Source organism: Globicephala melas, chromosome 14 (assembly GCF_963455315.2).
Source record: "Globicephala melas chromosome 14, mGloMel1.2, whole genome shotgun sequence".
NCBI lineage: Eukaryota > Metazoa > Chordata > Mammalia > Artiodactyla > Delphinidae > Globicephala > Globicephala melas.
In genome coordinates, this window is record NC_083327.1 from 9,744,254 (window position 1) to 9,762,190 (window position 17,937).

At 43.9% G+C, this 17,937-nt stretch overlaps 1 protein-coding gene across 1 annotated transcript in view; it reads left to right on the plus strand.

Moving 5' to 3' along the window:
- KCNQ5 (potassium voltage-gated channel subfamily Q member 5) overlaps positions 1–17,937 on the plus strand; it is a 579,817-nt gene that overhangs the window by 496,636 nt on the left and 65,244 nt on the right. Inside the window, exons 8-9 of the mRNA XM_060283602.1 lie at positions 1,259–1,353; positions 5,716–5,742. Coding sequence (XP_060139585.1) covers positions 1,259–1,353; positions 5,716–5,742 — 122 coding nt within the window. The remainder of the gene's footprint in view (positions 1–1,258; positions 1,354–5,715; positions 5,743–17,937) is intronic.

A 17,937-nucleotide genomic window follows, 5' to 3' on the forward strand; every position in this document is an offset into this window, starting at 1 on the left:
GTATCATAGGGTATATATACTTCAGCTCTAATAGATACAGCCAAAGTTTTCCAAATTAGTTATGTCAATTTTTAACTCTTTTTTCTGCACGCGCGTATTCAATGTATTGTCAGGGAAAGGAATATTATTAGGTCACTGTTTTCTTCATTGTAGCTTTCAAAATCATGAATGATGGTAAGACAGCAGGGGCATGACCTGTTTGTATGAATTAATCACACAAAATAGAATGTTTTGATTTATGAATTATAGTAAAAATGTTCCTCTCAGGAGAGTGGCGTAAACACTTGGTCACTAGAGATGTTTGCAGACCTATTGCAAAGGAAGAGATTCACCAAAATCTCTATGGAAAGTAAGTTCAGGCAACCTCTGAAATGGACAGTTGAGAGGGACGCTGCTCCAACAACGGTCACCCAGCAAAGGACCGTGGAGGGATTCTAAGACCAAGAGCCAGGCAACCTGAGGCGGGGTCTCACCTCTGCCAGCCTTGTGTTAACCTCCTAATGTATCTGAGCCTTCAGTTTCTCTTCTACACAATAAGGGTCATAAGGGTCTTCATCCACACCGTGGGGATTACATGAAAACACTTTGTGTTATATATATATCAGGTATAATTATATGACGTACACAGAGCTTGTGTTTGACATCCAAGAGCTACAAACGTGTCCTTAGACCCTAGCATTAACTTCTTACATGCTTTCGGATCGTATTCCTGAGAATACGTTTCCCCACCTTGTTTTAGGCCTGCCTCTTATCTCCACCTTCATGGTTAGCCTTAGGAGTACCACATGGTTCAACCGCAGGGGATCTCACTACATCATTAACATGCCCTGGTGGTCATCAGTTTACTAGCTCATTTACTAGTTGCCTTATGGATTTCCAGGGTCCTTTGCCTCTATCTTACAAGTGGTGATTAAGGGCACGCAGTGGCTCCCGGGATGCACAGTCAGTCCCACTCGGGTAGCTCACCTCCGACGTCTCTCCCTAACCAATCCCAAAACTCCTCTGTGTTATGCTTTGTGGTACTTCTGCTTCTGATGTGAGTTATTTTGAAAAGCAGTTCTATGGATGTGGTGGAGCGTATTTCACAGCCCGGCGAAAACACCCAAGCCTCTTCACCCTTCGGACATTTATCAGGGCTGAACATGGCAAGGAAAAGATGCTTAATCTGTATTAATTTACTAATCTCCCTTTTCATTGCATTCTCTCTCCTCCTCTCTTTTGTTTTTCTTTCTTATGTCCCCGCGTATGCCGCGTGCAGTGCGTTTGGCGTAGTTATGCAGCCGACGAGAAATCTGTCTCCATTGCAACCTGGAAGCCGCACCTGAAGGCCTTGCACACCTGCAGCCCCACCAAGTAGGTGTCAGTGCGACAGTCGGGGCTGTAGTCGCGTTTCCTTAAGTTTGTAAAGCAAACCACACATGCGCACACACACACACACACACACACACACACACACACACACACGAACAGGTGTCGATTCGGGGCTTGTCTTATTCTCTGTTGCTCTTTGAAAGATTCAAAGCTGTTTGGTAACAGCTCAGGTGCAAAACTAAATGGATTCTGTATCATTCCTCACCATCCACAGACTGGGCTTAAATATGAAAAGAATCTGAACTCTATAGAGATTTATTTTTACTATTTCATGCTTATTTTCTAATATGTCATTTCGTAAAGCCCACCAGAATTCCTCAGGTAAGTGCCTTGGTTCTTGAAAAACAATGACTGTTTAAAACTCCCCGCCATCCCCTGACCCCAGGCGGGGCTGCTTGGGGAGCATCACGTCTGCACATTTAAGTCCCTTAAGGTCATTTCTCCTCGGGATCCCCTTACAGGATGGGCCTTGAGCTTTCATTTGCAGATTAAACCAACATCAGCAGCGAAAGGAGAGACGAGGTGGAGTACAGTGAGGTGACAGGGACCACTCAGAGTACAGCTTGGAATTAACATTCCAAATTTTAAAGAGATGTTACTTCCATTCACATTTCATTGGCCGAAGCAGGTCACCCAGCTGTGCTTCAGCTCGGGGGGAGTGGGGGGGGACCAGGAGGGAGGTGCAGCCCCCCTGTGCCTAGAGGGGAGGGGGCTGGAAAGGTCATGCACAGGCCTGACGATTCCCGCAGCATCTTTAATTCCCAAACAGTCCTTAGTCCCAGAAGCCTGGACTCCAGTTCAGCTCGCAGACTAAACCGTAATCACCATTTAATGAAAGAAATCCTCAGTAAAACACAAAAAGCAAGTAAGCCAGGGGCAGCCCCCCGTGAGTCATCCGCTGGACCAGTAGTCGGTCCCCCAGGTTGTGCAGAGTTCTCGGATGGCTCAGCTGACTTCATGCGTTTGAGCACCTGCTCTTTCCTTTCAGGGCCCATCAAGGCCTTAGTCCCAGTGGCTTCACGGGATTGGAGGCAGCTGACTAGTGTGACTCAGAGAAACCTCTTCTTACCAAAGTGCAAGAGAACCAGCCGGGGAGGCCCTCACGGCCGGTTCTCCGGAGCCGCCGCCTCCAAGGAGGTCTGCGGGGCCATTGTGAACTCACAGGATCTGTCATTTTGCTTCCCTGCCCAGCCCTGGGGCTTGGCTTCCCATCCACAAGGCGAAGGACCAGAGCTGGCCAAGGTCACTTCTGACCCTATGGGACACACCTCCTAGAGGTCAGGGTCAAACCTGTGCCAGCACCTGCGACAGAGATTCATTGACCCCAGGGTGTTAGAGCGGGTGCGGCCTAGTGTACATATGGATGAGAAGTCGCTTTGCATTTAGATCTTATAATGTAGGGAAATTCCCTTTTTGAGAATTAGACTCTAAGGTGTAGTATTTTAAAACAAAAAGGGAATATAACTCGTGTGCCATCTGTTCCTTGAGGGTATGAATCAAAAACAGGAACTGTATGGAAATTGTACGTCTCGTCTTTATGAAGGTTGCTAGGTAATGTGTAAAAAGGCTAGTGGGAAAAAAAACAAACAAAGAAAGTTCCCAAGTGACAGGAGAGCGTGGGCTATTATTTTATTATATGTGATTATTTGGCTTCCCACTTCCTGCAGTTTTTGGATTAAAAGTCATCCTGCAGCCTGGAAAAACTATTCAATAATGAGTCAGATTCTCCCAGTGCATAAACTATTCTTTTACTCCCGTAATTCTCTCTTTTCTCTGTTGTTTTCCCTGTTTCTACTGGGGACGGGGGTGGAGGAACCTGTATGCGGACACCTGCCTCCATCCTGTCCCTCTGTAGCTACCAGGCCTCAGCCCCACTCCCCTCTCCCTGCGCCCTGCTTAGCCTCTGGGTCTCGGCCTTGTTTACTGAGGAACACGGCTGTTTGCCCAGGAGTGACAAGCAGTGTCCCTGCACCTCTCCCTTCAGCCATAGTTTGCTGTTCCAAACCGCAGTGATTCTTAATCTTCGTTGTTCTTTGTTAAACCATTAAGAACATGGTGGTAATTATGGACTCTTTCCCAAGAAAAATATTCAACGCATAAAAAATCAAAACTCTGCCTACAAATTTTAATGTATTCACAAACTCCCTGAAGCCAAGTTCAGAACCTTTGCTCTGGAAGCAATCCCGCTTTAATCAAATGTGTAGGTTTGTGAGGAGAATAATTTACAGTGACTTAGAGGGTTCGTTTTACATTTATAACTAACTGGCTTAGCGAGTGCAGGGTGATACAGTAAGAAATAGACCAAAACTTCTTCCTTACATCGTGTATTTCCTGTAACGTTCAGGGTTGAAGAACTTCTGAAGGGAAAGATCGTTCACTCATCCGTGCGTTCGTGCAGTCAGTGCTCATTGAGCACAGTCAGAGAGGAAAACTTTCCCTCTGCCCTTCTGGGTTCTTCTCTCTGGTCTAAGAATTAAATTGACATGAGACAGATGAACAGGAGAAAATCAAACAAGAGTTTGATAACAGGTATACACGGGAGAATCCCAGGAAGACTGAGTAATCCCCCCAAATGGGCAAAACCCTCCCGTTAAACACCATCTTCAGCTAAAGACAAAGGAGGATGTTGCGGGTGCTAGTTTGGGACTCAGAGGGGAGAAGGGCAGTTCACACGGGGATGAGGAAGCGGGTGTTTCCTGGGCCAGAAGAGAAAAGGGACAGAGTCCCTCCGATGGAGACACTCTCAACCTCCAGGCCCTGCTGAGTCCCCACCACGCCTGGCCCGTATTCTTTACAGACCTCTCTGGTGACAGCTCTATTCAGGGGCAACAGGCACTTTACCTCAATTCTTTTAGGCAGTTAAGGGAGAGAGAAGAAAAACTTCCTGAGACTTCTGTCTCTTAAAAATAATTAGCCTGAATTTATTCTCATGCCAAAGAGACACACTTTGGGGTGCCAGATTTTTGGGGTGCCACATTCTGCTCCCCTACAGCACCGACTGTGTGCACAGCACTGTTCCAGGCACAGGGAATGCAGCAGTAGAGGAGAAAAACCAACAGAATCCCAGGCCTCGGGGAGTGTATATTCAAGAGATAATAGGAAGAGACAGTAAAAATAAATAAGCAAAATATATAATAGAATAGATGATGGTAAGTGCTAAAGAGAAAAATAAAGTAGGGAAGGAATTGGGGGAGCGTTCGGGGCTGCAATTTTAAACAGCTGGTCAGGGAAGAGATTGTATTACCAAAAGCAGCAGCAGCATCGATGACATTATCAGTAAAAACACCCACCCGTGCTCTCGTCCCCCCAGTTTAGAGATACAGTGGGGTGCACTGACTGCACGTGCTCATCCCAGGGAATAGGGTGGTGTGACAGCCGTGCGGGGTGCGAGAGGCCGTGCTGCTCAGACCTGCTGGACACTCTCCTTTCTGGTCCAGTTCGTCTCTCACGTGCACTTTGGAGGTCTTAGCAGTTGCTATTTCCAAGTTTTGTTTTAACAGCAGAAGGATTTAGAGAAGGAACTCACTTCTTGATTTTCATCTCAGAGGGAGTGAAGGCTATGCAGGGGTGAAGCACAGGTAAATGTGCTATTCTGGGAAATGAGTCAGATCGTCTGTGAAGCTTCAGGGAGTCGTCAGGCTCCTAGGGTGCCACGTGGTACCTTAGGGTTAGAATTCAGAGATTACCAACTCCAGCGCCTTCAGTTTATTCATAAGAGCACCGAGACCCACAAGAAAGCAAGACTCCTGCCCAAGGACACAGCGTATTTGCCAAGAGCGGGGACCCCATGCCATGTTGCATAGACCTGAACGTGCCCAGGTGGCTTATTAGACAGACCACCCAACACTGAGCTAGGTTGTCTGTGTGCCTGATGTCCTGCAAGGGCATTCAGACTTTGTACAGCACAAAAACAAAATCTGCCCCAACAAGTGATGGAGACACAAGACCACGGTCACAGATGAACTAACCCAGATTGAGTCTGCCTGAACCACAGGGACTCCAGCTTCAGCACAACCTGCACAGCCCTTCTAACGGTCTCTGCTGATGCCAGTTAGACCAGAACCACTTTGCCTAAACCATGGATAACTTAGGCTGATGAAGAGTCTATAGTTTTTGGTCACATGCGGGCAGTATTGGTGCTGTGCTGTCTCGGGTCTGTACCACCAAGGATATATGTCAGAAAGTTGGGTACGTCCATGATAAAGTGTCTTGCTTGTATGGCTCTTGCTCAGAAAGGATTAATTAAGGTACTTCATTCCCCAGTCTCCAATTTGGTCATTATCAAGCGCTATAAATGTATTCACCATTTCTCGTCATTTTTCTTCTGTCTGCACGCACCTGGAGGAAAGAACAAGGGGAAGCATCAAGCAGGTTTGTGATTTCTGTTCTGCTTCGTGTTTGTTGATAAATCTGATGCCTAACATGTTTTAACTGCGTATCGTGTGAGCAAAATCAACAAATACAAGGCGGTTAAAAGGGACCTTTCACAAGATTGCCTGCAAAGGTTGCTGTTTTGTTGATTTTTTTTCCCCCCTTGGGAGCATAAGTGTCTTTCCCTAACTCACTCACTGCTTTTTACAATCTGCAGAGCATGGGATGTTTGGGGTAAAAATAATAATTATGGTCTTTGGTTGTTCCTTGCTACCGTTTTCCCAGACAGGAGTCTTACCCAAGTATTCAAATCCCATGAAGCAGGATAAGATATACTCCCCTTCACCAGGGTCCTTCTTTTAAAGTGAGAAACAGTATGGTATGGGGAGGGGGTAGGAGTGAGGGACAAAATGAACACTGTGTCCAGGAGGTAAGAACACTCTCTGTGCAACATCTCCCGCTCATTCAGAGCTGAGGTCTACTCAGGTGACCTGATCCAAACGAATAGTCTCCCTTCCTTTAGGAAGAAGGTAATCCTCCTGGACACTTCACCAGATCAGCTACGCTGTGTGGTCATTCTTTCGTGCCTTAGAAGGAAATAAATGCTGTATCAGACTGAATAGCAGAAAACTAGACCCAGAGGGAAAAGGAGCTGAAAGAGAACATTTTAATCTGGGTTCCTGAGTGCCAGGGAAGGTCTGGGTTTGGGAGCAGAGCCCTGGAGGACAGAGCAGGCGGGTCCCAGCACAGGTGGGGTGACGGGGGACAGAGGCAGAAGCAACGGGGAGTCCCAGACACCTGGAATTCCTCTCCACAAGGGACACAAGGCTTTTCCTGTCATTGACACCCGTTCTAGTAATGAGGAAACACAGGCAACCCCTGGCCAGCCCTGGGCAGGGGTTGTTCCTTTAGCTCGGTACTGATATACTAATGACACGTTTCTTCATGTCCTGAAATCAGTTTTGAGAGTTCTCTTGAGGTGATGAGTCTCTGGGTCATCCATTTCTGCATTATCTCAGTTAACACTTACAACGCTTATGAACCGAAACATAAACGCATTCGTTTACGATGGGAGGCGGGCATGGTCAGACGCACCCACTCCTCCAGGGTAGGGAAGCCTACACAGGAGGTGGTGGTAGAGACCCTTCTCTTATGTGGCAGATAGAGAGCAGAAGGCATGGGCTATTCCTGGGTGGTATTTCCAGAAAGTTTTAATAGCTTGAAGAGTTGCTCTTCTCCATTTTAGAGAGATTTGTGCCCAAAAAGAGGTTCTGGGCATTAGACCCTGGAAGAGGCAGGCTGAATAGCCCTGATTCTCTGGTCCTCCTTTGTGTAGACTCCACGCAAACCCCACCCTCCTTCTGTGTGGAAACTACTCAAAGAAAGTTAAACAAAATGAATTATAGCCATTATAAGCTCTTTTAGTCTCTTTGGGGACATTTGAAGTCTTCCTTGTCTTGGGAGCTATCCATTTACAGACTATCTCAAAGAGGAACCTATCAATTTACAGTTAATGTTAAAAAAATAAATAAAAAAGAAAGAGGAACCTATCTCCAAGTCCTAAGGGCAGAGACCCTCTTTGGCAGGGACTCTGCAGCTACCTGAGAATCAGGTCACCTGTCTCGGTTTCATCCTCCAAAGGGGACATTTGCAAATGGTGTGGAGGTGTTTGCTTCAGCACAGCTTCCATGGCGGCACTGAGTGAGGGGCCACCTTGGGCTGGCGGTGATGCTGCACTTCTTCCTAGGTCACCCAAGCAGAGAGCACAGGCAGAACCCAGGCGGTCTAGCTGCCGCCCCTCGGGCCAAACACGAACCAAAAAGACTACAACCAAACGTTTTAAATGTCATGATGTTAAAATCTGTTCTGCATGCTTGGGACTGAGTCTGTCAAAGCTCACTCCCCTGTCGTCAGGTATACATGGAATATACATGGAACCACTGAGCTGGGCTATTGACTCAGAGAATCATACAGAGATTTCTGGCTTCTCTGTGGTCATTGGCCATTTGGTAGAAATCACCACGAACACACGGTGTGTTCGTGCGTGGCATGCGTGCCTTACTTCACGCTTCACCCACACACACTCGGGTCTGCTGCCTTCCGGTTACACATCACGTCACCGTGTGTGAAGCTATGACAGGGCATGTGCTCAATAAATACCCCTTGGATGGAGTAATAAAATGCCCCTGACCTCCAGTACTTTATGCGAAGAGAGATAAAACACCAACAGAAGAGGTAAAGAGGAGGAATATAGAAAGAGAAAATGAAAAATTAAAAACATGTCAATAATCTGAAGGAAATAAGCTGCAGCCCCGCTTGAATATTACCTTTTCTTCCCCCTGCTGTGGCCCTGAAATGAACAAGACTGCCTAATGGATGCAGTATGTTGTAACAACAATAGCAACATCTCAGGAAATAACAAAGTTGCTGGCACTCCAGCAAATCCGCTCAAAGGAAGTGCATCCTAATGAGAATTCCCCCTTGGAGGAAGCAGCTCTGGGTCCAGAATATTGCCGGTGGGCGCTGGACCCAAGTTCAGATGGACTGACCAGCACAGCCCAAGTGCAGCGCCTTTACTGCTTGGGCCAAGGCTGTATTGATGTGATTCAGATAGACCAGCGTAGATGCGCTGCAGCCAACTCTGTTGTCCTCCAGAGCCTGCAATCTCATAAATACTTCCTCGGGAGGTGGCGTTGGGGGGGGTGGGGCGGGCAGCCGGTTTCTCTGTTCTGAGAGCTTGGAGGGTCCCAGATGTAGAAGAGTCTAATACAGCGGCCAGCGCCCCTCCGGCACTGGCACCCTCCGACTGAGGGGCCAGGATTGTAGATCAGGCCTCTCTCTGCAGAATGGAGTGGGCACTGCACAAGCTCACGTATACCCCTGGGGTACTGGGTTCCCTGCTTCGGGACATTCTTGTTAGATTTTGTCTTTCTACACTGAGGTTAGGATATGTTTTCTAAAAATTCATGTACAGCATCTTGGGCTAAGGAAAGACACGCAGCCCCAAGCTGGTTACATGTTGTTTGTGACAGATCCAGAATTTTTCTTTAAAAATACAACTCGTCAGGGAATTCCCTGGCGGTCCAGTGGTTAGGACTTCCACTGCAGGGGCAGGGGTTCAATCCCTGGTCATGGAGCTAAGATACCGAATGCCACGCAGTGCGGCCAAGAAAGAAAAAAATCCAACTCATCAGTCTCCAAAAGAGCTTTTTAATCTAGCTCAGCTGAACAGGAGTGAACATCCGTACAGGGTCAGGTGTGAATCCCCGTTCATCTCAACTGAGCCTGCTTTGTTCCTCAGCTGAAGCCGTAAACACAGCTTCTTGGGCATCATTTCACCATTCACTTGTTTCCCTCTATCTTCCCACTAAAACAGTTCTAATCTCATATGTGGTGGTAAATGGTGTCTATTGATTTATTTTAATTAATCATTCCATTAAGTAATTTTTCCAACTCATTTTTTAAGCTAGATGGTTCTCTGTTTGGGTATAAATTGTCACTTTCTGAGAAAAGAATCTACCTGTAAACCCATCCAGCTGGATTCAGCCGGTATCCTCACCTTTTTCTCTTCCTCCTTGACAAGGTTGATTAGGTTGTTAGTCATCACGATGGTACAAGAAAGCTTTTACTTCTTCCTACCTGTTAAGTTTTTATTGCTGCAGGTATAGATCATACATCAGAGATTTGGGGATTATCTGTAAATCTCATTGCTTCTGCTTTACTCTGTCTCCTTAATCAACACTTGGTGGCTATGTGCCTGCTTTGTAGTTAAACTGCCTTAAGGCACTTTATGAGGCACTAAGGGAACCCTGCTGGACTTCCTAGTAGGACTCTCTGAAGTTGCTTTAACAGGTACTTGTGAGGCTGTTATGAAGATGGGTATCTTAAAAGTTAAAGCATAAGTGATACTCTTTTATTACATTTCATCCTGTGCTGTGATCCACCAGGTGCTTTGCCGGAACTGCTCCTGAGTGCTTGCCTTTATTAGGTTCTGAGAAGTGTGAGTCTTGGGAGAGAATCTAGAACACTGATGGAAAACATTGTGTGCTATATTTCTTCTGCATTTATTTTCCACTGTTTACATTTTCTTTCTTCTGTGTACAGTGAATGATCTACATGTGTTGTTAAACTAAACTCAGTAAGACAAGACCGTTTTTCTTTTCTCAGTGTAGTCAGCTTGTATCCTTATTGGCAAAAGGCTAGGTTGTTTCAAAAACATTTTTTTTAAATGGTCTCTCCTTCTGTTCACCTTTATTGATAGAGGGAAAGGATTTAGTCTTTTAAAAACACATAGTAAGACTTAATACAAGAAAAATGCTTTTCTTCTTATATCCAACCTAGAATATTTTCTTCTGTCTTTTGGCACATGCGTTCTTACAACCGGTTATGAATCTTAACTACAAGTGCAGGCTTCATACAAATCAAGAATTTTTTTAATTTCAAAGCAATTAATGTTATTTATTTCATTGATTCCTATAAGTATTTATCTTCAAAAGTTCTGGAATATTTCACTCCTCCATCATTTATACTATGTTGCATTGTTATTTACTACAAAGGTTGCTATATCCTAAAATATTTATGTTCTTATTTTTGTGTGAAACAGATGCTAAGACATAGACTACCATCGTTTGGAATGCCTATGTCAAATCTGATTATTTCTACTTAACCATTAAGAGCACTGGATCTGTTTTGAGCAGCACAATTAAACTACACAGTTTGTCCTTAGTGTTTAACTAGTCCTTGTACTAACATATGAGAAACAATGAAGCCAAATGGCTTTGTTTTTCAAGAAAGACCACAAACCCCTGAGCACTTCCCTGGTGGTGACCACCTAGTAACTGCTGCTGTGTCTCCTCACTCCTAGTAAGGTCTGTAGTCATAAGCAGAAGCTCTTCAGAATACACACCTCATGGAAGCAGAGGTACCAGCATCCCGGCTACTGACATGAGATCTGAGAATGCCAACTAACCTCAGGTGCATGACCAGGTTACTCTGCCACCCTACTGAGCCCTGCTCAGACTCACTCTTCTAAGGACTCTTGAATGAGGTTTCCAACGCGCTCGTAATTCCCCTGCTGCCTGTTGCCTGCTTGGACCCTCTCAGCCCTGGGGACAAACAGGCAGGTGCGCGCAGCGCCTCCTGGTGGTGGGACGATGCTGCGCTGTGCACGCACTGGGTTGTCCTGGTTCCATAGGCATATTGTGCCAGAGGCGAGAATTTGTAGGATGCTAATCCTGTGAAGGGCTAAAGCCCTAATTAAGCGTACCAGTAACTCCAGGGTTCTGAGTCCGAGAGGATTCCCATGAGGATGTCATGATGCCGCCCAGTCCCTGGCAGGGATCATCCCGTGGTCGGCTGCTTCCCAGCCATTTGAAGTTGACAAGGGGCTGCACACCATCAATGACCACAGCAACCTTTTGGTTACTTTCTCCAAAGAGAGACCTCTTTGTTGTCTCTTGGGGATAATCTTTGGCAATCTACCTAAAAACACTGTTACGTAAACCTTCCTCAAAAATCACGTTCATAGGTATCACAGAAAAAAGCCAAAAAATAATGAAAACTTCAGTGGACTCGTGAAGAGTCTATATTTGTAATCAATGTGTGTTTTCAGTAACAGCCACCTAGTCCGTTTAATAGTCATCTAATCAAGATACTCTGTTGATTTCCAAAGGGGAAGCGAACTAGAAACATAAATGAAAGTGATGTTTTTGTAGGAGGACACAAGAACAGATCTTTGCCTTGGAAAAGGAAATTTTGTTTGGCTAAAAAGTTCTGGATTAGGATGTTATTCTTAACTGTCATACAATTATGTCAGAACAAAGACTGAAAACATTACATCTTTTTTTTTTCTAATTTAGTGTGTACTATGTTGAGTTCACTTTAAAATAGTTCTAGAGAATTTTTTTAACATTAGACATTGGCAAACATTCATGTACTTTAGAAGGACAAAAGGGGAAGAGGCACCTGGAACTCAAATATCAACTTAAGTGCCTTAAATTGTACTAATATTCAGAAAATAATATTATTTTCACTTTCCATTAATTCTTAAAGACAATATTAAATGTTTTATAGGGGCAATTTTTAAAAATATTCTTATAGGAGCAATTGTTTTTAAATATTTTGTTACTGTAAATAAACCATGGTGGATTTAATGCTGATACCTATTTTAGATTTTTTTACTTTTTTAGCAATTGAAATTTTTAAAAGAGCGAAAACTAAATTTCATGTTAAATGGTTTTATGATGTTTTTATCAGTTTCCTCTTCATTCAGTTGGCAAAGGAAAGAGAGATATCTTGAAAGCTTGAGAAATAATTTGATATTAACTAAACCCAACCTTCTATAGTAATTAGCATCTGTTAGTTCCAGAAAAGGTAATGGATTAGATAAAGTATAGTGAGAACACTTGTAATGGCAGCTCTGTTGACGAGCCATTCGTTATTCTAAATAAAGGTGCAGTGGTGTGTTCCTGAACCAGATCATCATAAATTTAAATGATGGAACAGATTGGCCGAAACTGAAAAGAGGTTTGAAATTTTTACTATTAAAAAAACAAGCTTGAAAAGAGTAGACACTTTGAGCACCATCCCTTTGAGGATTTGTTTAGATGTTGTGAGTTTTGGATGACATGGAGAACCTAGCCTGGGAATAAGAAGATGCAGCATTACGATGTTATTATTGCTATTGCTGAGTGAATCCACCATGTAATCACACATTGGTCAAGTACAGAGAGAGCCTTGCCTGATGGGATTGTCTTAAGAGCCCTGAACTGCTGACTCCTGTGTCAACCCGCCTGCCTGCTCTCTGCATGTGCCTTCAGTCCGGCCGCTCAGCTGTGTCTGCCCTTCGGATCGGAGCTGTCAGCTGCATGGCCAGAGTGTTTATATCATTACCAGGACTTGCTGACCAGCACAGTTCATTGTTTGATGTGTTTTCACGTAAACACACACACAACGTGGTGTCTTTTTAGAACATCATTTGTTAAGCAACTAGGCATGGAAGAATCAGCGTTACTGTTCTTGTTACCTGCACAGCACAGATCCACTCAACACATCTGCTGTTTGCACACTGCAGTTGGGGACAGTGGACGTGGCGGAAAGTGGAAGAGAAAGGGCCTCCACTTGGTCTCGGATAATCCGTATCTGTGAGAATGCTGCCTCTACGTCCCACAAAGGCTGCAGCCAGACTGTGGGCCTCAGACCCTTCCTGTCCACTGCTTCAGGCCTGGAGAACCCTGTGTCCCTCACTCTGTAGCAGCATCACTATTTTTTTAGCATAAAAATGGAAGTGGATTTTTTTAATATTTTTATTGGAGTAGAGTTGATTTACGGTGTTGTGTTAGTTTCAGGTGTACAGCAAAGTGAATCAGTTATACCTATACATATATCCACTCTTTTAGATTCTTTTCCGATATAGGTTATTACAGAATATTGAGTAGAGTTCCCTGTGCTGTACAGCAGGTTCTTATTAGCTGTCTATTTCATGTATAGTGTTGTGGTCCGAGCACGGGTTGGAAAAAGAATTTCCAGACATGAGGTATTTTAGAAGAGAGTGAGTTTATTGAGAACAAACAACAGAGATGGTGAGGGGCGCTGCGAATCCAGTGGGCCCACTTCCTGAGAGACCAGGGAGAGCCGACCCCCTTTGTGGGCTAGTAGCCAACCTTTATAGCCTCAGGACAAAGAAAATTCCTGCTGGCAGGATGGCATTAGGTGATTGGTCAGGAGGATACAAGGTTACTACATGGTGAATATTTTGCCTAGTATGGAGTCGGGGTGGGGTGGGTGCTGTCCAGTTTAGATTAGGAGAGACTGTGGCAACAGTTGCTATGGGGGCTCGGTTAATTCTGGAGTTTTTGTCCTGTGTCCTTGATGTAGGGTGTCCTTGATGCAGGGCTCTACATTCTCCCATCTTTTTATTTGTGGGCCAAATCTTTGGCCCCTTAACACCCTGCTCATGAGTAACTATCTGCCTATCCCCATCTTGGGCCATAGGAGCCCAGGTCACTGGGGAAAGGGGCGATGACCGTTCCTAGCTTCTTCCTGCTGGCCCGGGCGTCATGGGGCCCTGAGGCCCAGTGCCCGCTCTCTGTCAGGGTGTATTTACGGAGGGAGATGAGAGTCCGTGGAATGATAAGGCGGCTTGTCCCAACGTAGTCCTTGTGCCAACTGGCTGGTATCCTTGTTGTAGCACCACCTGGAATTGAATCTTTTGAACCTGTCGGGAGACGAACTTAGATAATGTGTTAATAATACAGGGGCCAAGCAACAAAACAGAGGATATCAGGATTAATGGTCCCAACAAGGGCAATAGCCACGTCCATATCTGGATCCCCAGAGAGGAGAGGAGGCTGGAAAGCCAGCTGGGGCCCTGTCCTGCTCTCTCTTTTAAATCTTCTATTAATTTGATGTTTTTCTTTAGAATCTGAAGGTCCTCTTCAGCCTGGCCGGAGGTATTAATATAGAAGCAGCCTGTCTGGTTTAGTAGGGCACAGACACCCCCCGCCTCAGCTGTTATAACACTAAGGGCCCGCCTGCTTTGTAAAACCCCCTCGGACGGAGAGCCTGGGGCTGACTGCTGTTCCTTAGTACCTCAGCCTTCCAAGGTTCCTGGACCGTGATGGTGAGATGGAGAACACTCCTCTCTAAGAGGGGTACGCCTGCAAACCAGGAGAGCCCTCTACAGATGCTACATATTATTTCGGGCTGATCAAGAATTGGGTTATCATAAGCATTCCCCTCCCCCCAAACCCGTGGCTCGTTTTTGTCTCTCTGGGACAGGTCTTAAGGCCTCCTCCAGGAAGGACCCAAGTTGGGAGCCCCTCCTGAGGAAGCTAAATCCTTTGTAGTCATAATGGTCGCCTCTGGGACCACAGCAGTCATTGTGCAGGGGCCCCTCCAAAGTGTGGGAAGATCCAGATAGACCCCGTTACTGCATAGAGATGAAAATCCGGTGCCCCTCAAGGATACCCCCGTGTGGGTCCCCAGAGCCAGGCCCTGACCTTTTGGGAGTTTTCCTCTGGAAATAGACTGGGGTCCCACGGCCTAGGATTAGATTGGGAAGGCCAAACTCCAAGGAAGTAATCATCTATACATAAAGGGGAGAATCCGGGCTCTGACTGATTATGAGTGTGACCGGGCGATTGGCATAACAAATTCCTGAATGTTAGTTGAATTATGTTATATTTTGGAGGAGAGTCTTGTCGGGAGGTTAAACTAAGTAAGCGTCTGGTGGTCACACCAATCCCCACATATTTAGTTCCCAATGCCAAGCTATTTATGGGGATATGGTCTTCATTAATATATTTCTTAGTCGCATTTTTCCTTGAATTTCCCCAACATAAAGTGAAATTACCTTCATGCAATACATCATATTCATCCTCCTCTGACCAGGGACCCCACTCCAGGCTAGTCTGATTAAAATTGAGGGTATAGTTACAAAGAAAGCCGTTTAGCCAGCCCAAAACGGGTCCCCATCCATCCAGCTTGCAGACAGTCCTTTAAATTATGTCTTTTCCAGTATGCATAATCCCCTGATTGTAGGTCTGGGGCATCTGATCTTCATCCGAAAACAGATTACTGAGATAAGCTTTAGAAACAAACTAGAGTGTCCTTTAATAATTCAATTAAACTTTTTAGCAATATAACATAACATCAAGGAACTATCTGAGAAGTGAGTCTCAGTAACACAGACCTTAATTAACAAAACTAGAATTTAATATTCAGTGAAACGTAATTTTTTTTTCTCATTGTGAGGGCATTAACCCTGCAGCCAGAGAAGGCTTTACCCCATCAAATGAAAAACGAGGTTTGTCAGGGAGCTGGAAAAAGCCAAGCAGCCCTCTTGGATTTTCCATAGCCCTGACTGATTGACAGCTATTGTTTACCCATTTTAAATTCCCTGATTTAGGAATAGACTGTTGCCATGTTTTAAGGACATCAGGATGGCAAAAGTCTGGCAGTGAGGGGTTGATTTTTGTAGAAGCAGAATGAACTTTATCTATGTGTGCCAAGATCTTCATAGATCATTGTGAAATAATATTTATTTACCAAAGTAACAAAAGATTTTAAAAGTAAATACAAATTGCTTAAAGGCAAAGAAATTTACATAGTCTGTTATTAAAAGCAACATTCCAAGAAAACTTTGTTCTCTTAACAGAGAGAGAACGATATTTCAGCCTGGTCTCACTAAGCTTGGCCTGATGATTTATATAACTGATCATATAGGCTTTCTGCATGCAGAAATTTTTATAAGGAGTCTCAGACTGAACTTTTAAAAGACCTCTCAGGGCTAGGAAATTCACACCAAGGGCCTGTCACAGATTTCGCTTACCAGATCTAGGGGAATAACTCCCTTTTCAAGGTTCCCAAAATACCTTGAGATCTCTGTACCTGTTAGTGAGGTAGCCTTCCTAATTTATCTGATAAAGCTGCTGGGAACCTAAGAGTTTCCCATCTCTGGAGGAAGCAGACAGAGGCAAGAGGTAAATGTTTCAATTTTGCTCACAAAGGTATAATTTACCAAATTACCGTAAGTCAAAATTTGTTTGAGGGGAAGGTTTTCCTTACACCTGGAAAACAGAGATTCAAACCAGTAATTTTTCAGATAGAATGCAAATTTTCTATAATTATAGAAAATTATAACCACATTTACCAGTTCATTCAGTCCTTGCTAATTAATCCTTTTTGTTAACAGCTTTATGAAGCCATCAGGTTTTTCATTCGAATTCTTCAGTTTCTTACCAAGTTTGGCATTATAGTCTGAAAGTCAGAAACTTGTATTTATTCAAAAGTCCTTTTTATAAATCTTCTTGAAGAGGAAGCATTTTTGCAAAGGCATTAGAGTGAAACTGTAAGTGTCTATAATGACAAAAGACTTATGAAGGCATGGTAAGAAGGCACGTTTAAAATCTGATCACAATAAAATTAACAAAGTAACTTGGTTACTGTTGTGGAACACAGCACTTAAGGAAGCAATAGTTATTTACTTAGCCAAGGTAACAATAAAAGATTTCAAAGGCAAGTACAGAACAGATCACATAAGAGGTAAAGAAATTTAAAATCTGTTATCAGAGGCAGTTCAACATTTTAAGAAAACTTGTCCTCTTAACAGAAAGAAAAGCCGAATTCAAGTTTTGCACCAGCTTACTTCTAAAATTCATTTACTTAAATAAATTCATTATAAACTTAGTCCTGACCATGCATAAAACTCTTTCCTCAGGGGCCACTTTTCACAAAACTTTCTATCACTTTCTGTATCTCTCACTTTATTTTTCCATTCAGGAGCAGTCAACTCTAAATTAGACCTACTTCCTTTTTGCTTAATAAAATGTAATTCCATTCCTCATACCTTTTTTTACTAAAAACATACATCCTACTTTCCTTAAGCAACCATGAACTGTCCTTTATGTCAGCACTCTGTAGATTGGTAAACATACATCCAAATAATAATTTTTTAAGAATGTGCTTTCTTATAGAAAATATCTCAGTGTGGCACCAAACACATTTTTTAATAGTTCCAAACCTTTTGTTTCTCTGTAAAAGGAAGCCAATGTTCAGTAATTAATGTTTCAGTATCTTATTTTATTTGGAAATGGCCTAGTTATTTAATAAACTTCCATCCTTTCACTTAATTTAGCACAACTCTAAATGTTTTAAGTTGTCGAATATCTGGAGAGATTATTCTTAAGTAGACATTTCTAAAACATAATTATTCCTAAAAGGTTCACCCAAAACTCTTATCTCATTTGTATTTTCTTTTCTTAAAAGTTTCTTCACATTGGGCTTCCCTGGTGGCGCAGTGGTTGAGAGTCCACCTGCCGATGCAGGGGACACGGGTTCGTGCCCCGGTCCAGGAAGATCCCACATGCCACGGAGTGGCTGGGCCCGTGAGCCATGGCCACTGAGCCTGCACGTCCGGAGCCTGTGCTCCGCAATGGGAGAGGCCACAACAGTGAGAGGCCCGCATACTGCAAAAAAAAAAAGAAAAAAAGTTTCTTCACATTGAGTTATTTTCATTGCTGACAAATTTGCAACAGATATAATAAGATCTTATTTAGTTTATATTAAACCTAGTCACAATAAAAGTATTATACTTAATGTTGATGGCTCAAGACATGTCTATATTAATTAGATCAACAAACAAAAACATTAACACCAGGTATTAATTTAATATTGACTGTTTCCCAGTTCACGTGA